Source organism: Salvia splendens, chromosome 3, assembly GCF_004379255.2.
Source record: "Salvia splendens isolate huo1 chromosome 3, SspV2, whole genome shotgun sequence".
NCBI lineage: Eukaryota > Viridiplantae > Streptophyta > Magnoliopsida > Lamiales > Lamiaceae > Salvia > Salvia splendens.
Window position 1 is genome coordinate 25,878,019 of NC_056034.1, and position 5,779 is coordinate 25,883,797.

The 5,779-nt window shown below is 50.7% G+C and overlaps 1 protein-coding gene across 1 annotated transcript; it reads left to right on the forward strand.

The window, feature by feature from the left end:
* Positions 1-307: 307 nt before the first annotated feature.
* Positions 308-871, forward strand: LOC121796790 (uncharacterized mitochondrial protein AtMg01250-like). The gene has a single exon (XM_042195571.1). The coding sequence runs from the start codon at positions 308-310 to the stop codon at positions 869-871; it is 564 nt and encodes a 187-aa protein (XP_042051505.1).
* The last annotated feature ends 4,908 nt before the right edge of the window (positions 872-5,779 follow it).

Below are 5,779 nucleotides of genomic sequence, written 5' to 3' on the forward strand. Positions count from 1 at the left end.
CTTCCTCATTTTCAGCCGGTCTCCTACACTTCGACGGGCCTCTTTTTTGCTCGCCGTCGCACTTGTAATGGTATCGCCGGCGGATTGGAACAAGGCCCTCGTTGCATCACTCTCATCGGTAGCCGAATCGTCCATGGTCGACGTCCAGCTCCCCACGAATGGCTGGGTGGTTCCGGTCGTCTAGTCCGACATGGAGACCGCCAACGAACGATGGAGCAAGCGTTCTAGAGAGAGAAGTTAGAGAGAAGGGAGAGAAGTTAACCAGAGCGACTTTGTTAAGGGACGACTTCTACATGACAACGTTCTGATGGCCCAAGAGATGTTTCACGAAATAGCAAGGTGCTCCCCCGCACCAAATGTGGCGATTAAGATTGATATGGCTAAGGCCTATGATAGGGTCCAATGGAGCTTCCTAACTAAGGTTCTTAGGCGCATGGGCTTCCCGGATGCATGGATAAGCCTTGTCGAACGATGTATAGGCTTATGCTGGTTCTCAGTTCTCATTAATGGCGTTCCCGCTGGGTTCTTCAAATCAACCCGAGGGTTAAGGCAAGGAGACCCCATCTCCCTGGCTCTTTTTGTGATAGCCGTGGATTACCTATCTAGGGCACTCGACAAGCTCATTCTTGGCAAGAAGGAGATGGTATTCATGGCCTCCAGGAAGTGCATGGAAATCAGCCACCTGGCTTACGCTGATGATATTATCATTTTCACCCAAGCGGTGGCAATCTTTAATTGGAGGATGGTCTCACAACTTCCATGGCAATCTTTAATTGGAGGCTCTTATCTAACCGGATCCCTGTTGATTCGAAACTTCAATGGCGCAAGATCGAGCTCGCATCCAAATGCAACTGCTACCCCCACCGGCTGAGCACAGAGTCCCTCCAACACCTTTTCATCCAAGGCGTAGGGGCGAGAAGAGTATGGAAAGAATTTGATGGATGGTTCGAGGGCACCTCTTCACCACTTGGGATAAACGACACCATACCCACACGAATTGAAGTATGGGAGAGAAGAACGCAGCAACCAGGTAGGAAACATCTTTTTTTTTTTTTTTAATCAAACACCTTTATGGTGGAGGGTTCGTGGGTCCCTCATCCCTATATTTCAAAAGGAGATGTATGCAAAACATGGCCACACCCAATAGTGGCGTGCCTATACCAAAATCAGGAGTAGTATGCGGTCCGGTCACATGGGCCCGGACCTCATCATACTCCCTTCCGAACCTCAAACTACAATTAAGCCAAAACCAAAAAGGAAAACAATACACTCCTTTGATCCGACGCTCAAGCCTATTCTTTATCTTCATTTTGGACCCGAAGGTTCGGGACTCCGAATGCATCCATCCTAATGATTGCTGTGAGGAGTCTTGGTGCCTGATGGCATCCATACGGCAGTAGTCGGTTCTTTCTAGTCCCATTTTGGCGGGAGATCTCCTGCTCTATTCCCTTCCCGGTGGATGAAGGTGATACGGGTGTCCTGTCGGCGTTTGAGGTTTGTGATCCGTGCCATCACCCGGCTGATGTGGGCTGGTCCCCAGCTTGTACTGTTCAAAAGCTTGACCGCCTGTTGTGCATCTGATTCAACCCAAATAGGCCTTCTGAATTCCGAGGCTAGTATCAACCCGAATTGGATGGCGAGTAGCTCCGCTTCGAGGGCTGAGTGAGCCTTGAGTGGGGATGCAAAGGCTGCAAGCAGGTTACCCTCATGGTCTCGAATAATTCCTCCTCCCCCTGCTTTGTCCGTTGCCTCAATGTAAGCTCCGTCTGTATTAAGCTTGATCCAAGGGGCATCCGGCGGGTTCCATTTGACCACCATCGCAAGGGGCCTAGTCCTCCTTGGCTCGGCATGGCTCGGGACGTTGACTTTGAGGCGGACACCCTTCCAGTGCTTCGGTTTATAGGATCCGTTGGCCATGCTATTTCTGATGAACATTTGCACCTGCCAAACCACATTGAAAGACTTAAATTGCACCGATTGATGGCGACTCCTATTTCGTTCCGCCCAAATGAACCATAAAATAAGATATGGCATAGACCGGCTGAGATGTTTCTTGCCGGGTTGCCGGACTCTTCGTGCCCAAACTTCGAGCCTTTCTGGGATAGTATCATTGATCCGGAGGGGCGGTGATGATACCTCGAACCATGAGTCGAACTCCCTCCACACACCAAGTGCCCCAGCCCCTTGTATGAAGAGATGTTGGAGAGATTCAATACCCGGTCTGTGTGGGCAACATTGGCATTTAGACGCCATTTCCATTTTCCTCCACTGAAGCTTCGTATCCACCGGGATTCGGTTGGAGAGAAGTCTCCATATGAAGATAGCAATCGAAGACGTGAGGCCCGCTTTCCAAATATCATCGAGGCCTTGGATGATCGGTCTTTGAGTTCGGATGGTCTCCCATGTTGTAGCTAGAGAGAACTCCCCATTGTGTGATAATCTCCATCTCGGCACATCTGGTCCATCCGAGAGGATTGGCGTATCGAGGATCTTCCGGACAGCATGTTGCGCCAAGCCGGCTTGCGCTTGGAGCATTCGTAATTTGGCCTCATTCCAGGCCCCATCCACAATGAAATCTGCAACATGGACAAGAGGGCCTCCCCTATCGTCGAGGCTAAGTTCCCTCAAGGGCGCATCTCCAAGCCAAAAGTCATCCCAGAATAAAATTTTGCCTTCTCCCACTACCCAGCGGATGTGCGGTTGTGCATGTGCCCGAACCTTCAAGAGTCTCTTCCAAGTAGGGCTACTCCTTCCCGAAGCTCTAGCCGAGAGTGGGGATGCCTTTTGACAATATTTGACCATCATATACTTAGCCCAAAGGGAGTTCTGTTCCCGGAACCTCCACCATAACTTGATATTAAAGGCACGTAGGACTTCTTTGATCTTACGGATGCCCAGGCCCCCTTCGGCCGTGGGTAGGCATACCTGGTCCCATCTAATCCAGTGCGTCCTTTTCTTCTCATTACTCGACCCCCAAAAGAAGCGAGCCACTTGCTGGTCGAGTTGCTTGAGGGCGCCACCGGTTGGCTCGATAGCTTGAAAAATATGTAAGGGGATCGCCTCTAGTGTGCTTTTTATCATGGTAAGTCTCCCCCCAAAGGAGAGGTGCCGATGTGCCCACCCAGATATCCTAGCCGAGATTTTCTCTCGGAGGAACAAAAACATATCCGTGCGCTTCACCCCCCGGTAAATAGGGACACCAAGGTAAAGGAACGGGAACGAACCTCGGGAGAAGCCTCCTTCACTTTGGATTGTGTTTGTCCAACCTTCATGAGCCTCAGAAATATAGAAGTTGCTCTTGCCGAGATTGATTTGTTGTCCGGAGACCTCGGCATAATGATCCATACATACACGGAGCCTCCGGAGGGGGCTTGCGGCCGCTTGCGTGAAGATGATGATGTCGTCCGCATACGCGAGGTGGCTGATCTGCATGCTGCCTCGGGTAGCGTTGTATGTCATGTCTTTGTTTCCAAGTATGAGTTTATCAAGTGATCTCGAGAGATAGTCCGCGGCAAGGACAAAGAGGGCGGGGGAGATGGGGTCCCCTTGCCTAAGCCCACGAGTGGATTTGAAGAAACCCGTCGGGGCCCCATTAATAAGAACCGAGAACCAACATGTCCCAATGCATCTTTCGATGAGCGCCACCCATTGCTCGGGAAATCCCATTTGCTTGAGGACTTTTAGGAGGAACGGCCATTGAACCCGATCGTAGGCCTTGGCCATGTCAATCTTGATAGCAACATTAGGTGCTGGTTTGCTTCTTTGGAGCTCATGAAACATCTCCTGTGCAAGAAGTACATTGTCGTTGAGTAGCCTCCCTTTGACAAACCCGCTTTGATTAGGTGCAACAACACATGGAAGGAATGGGGCGAGTCGCCTCGTGAGTACTTTAGTAATCACCTTATTGATCACGTTACATAAGCTAATGGGCCTATAGTCTCCCCAAGTCTCGGGTATAGGCTTCTTGGGGATGAGTACGATACTCGTGGCCGTGAAGCTTCGGGGGAGGAAGGCCCCACCAAAGAATTGCCTAACCGCCGCCACCACATCTGGTCCCACAATGCCCCAACTTGATTGGAAGAATAAAGCCGAGAAGCCATCCGGGCCGGGCGCACTATTGGCCGAGATATCAAACACTGCTCGCTTCACCTCCTCCGCATCCGGGGGATTAGGGAGGGCCGCCAATTGCTCCGAGGGAGGGAGTTGGTGTAAGAGGTTAAGGTTCGGTTCCGCGAGCTCCGGTTGGCTTGGGGCAAGGAGGTTTTGAAAGAACTCGACCGCCGAATCTTTGATGGCCTTGTCGTCCGTGAGTTCACACCCATTAGAGGTAATCTTGTGGATACGCAGCCGAATCTTCTTCTGCTTCACCCAACTTTGGTAAAACCTTGTGTTCTTATCCCCATCTTCTAGCCAACGGAGGGCAGCCTTCTGACGCCAAAAGTCTTCCTCCATCTTAAGAAGGAGGATGTACTCAGCAACTGCAATGTTCTCTTCACAATTTTTGAGATTGGCGTGTATATTTCCAAAAACCTCTTTGTTCCACCTCTTAAACGTTTGTTTGATCCTAGCCAGCTTGATCTTCAAGTTGAGGAGGCCCTCCGCCTCCTAGGGAGCTATCCAATCTTCACGTACCAACTCGCCAAATCCCTCGTGCCGGACCCACATGTTTTGGAACCGAAATGCTCTACCACCCCCGTGGGTGTTGGGCAGCCTGCTTCTGACCAGGAGCGGGCCATGATCCGAAGCAATGCGGGGGAGGTTCGTGACTCTTATTGCATCAAACATTTGGGACGTCGTCTCGCTAATCAGCACCCTATCCAACCTTTCCATGAGGCCATTCTTAGCCCAAGTGAATTCTGATCCATCATAGTCTGGGTCCAATAGTCTGCAGTCCTCAATGGCCTCGGCAAAACCCACCATTTCAGCCTGTCGGTTTGTGTCGCTCCCCAACCTATCTCGAGAGGAGAGGATTGTGTTGAAGTCCCCTCCAATAAACCAAGGCAATCCTTCCGATACTTGGGTAGTGTCCCTCATCTTCTCCCAGAGTGCATGCCGCTCCCCTCTCGTGCATTTAGCATATACGGCCGAGATCAAAATAGGGGCTGGGATCCGAGGGCAGGTGAACCTCCCATGCAACAGCTGTTCCGAGTCATCCACCACGTCAAAATCCATCCCTTCCTCCACGAAGATCCATATTTTCCCATTGATGTTCGACCCCTTGAAAGATAGCCCCAGCATTCTCGAGAATTTGTTCGGGTTAGGGGTGGTAAGCGGCTCCATTATTGCAAGAAAGCAAATATTATGAGATTTAATTAGTCTTTTTAGGACGTTTTGGGTTGACGCGTTCGCGATTCCCCTAACGTTCCAAAATAGAAAATTTAATGACATGATTAACAAGAGGGTTTCGTACCCGGTGGGATTGACGTCCCCCCTTGGAATTCTATGATTTGAAGATCATTCCCTCCATGGGATGCCCCGGCCTCCAGAAGGGCTGGATTGGCTCCATTATCATTTTCATTGTGAGAATTGGAATCTTCCCAATGTTCTTCGTCTTCACTATCATTCTCCATGAAGTTCTCTCGAGCCATGAGGGAGAAATAATGATTGGTACTCATGTGGCTTGATGAGCCATGTGCCTCGGGTTTCTCAAGATCAAAGGGTTTAAAATGGCCTGTGGGTTGCACAAGGTCATCCGAGGCCGGGATCACATCACGCCGCGCCATGTCCGCTCCAATTGGCTTACCCCCGCGCCCACGTCCATAAAATGGGGGCTTAGCGG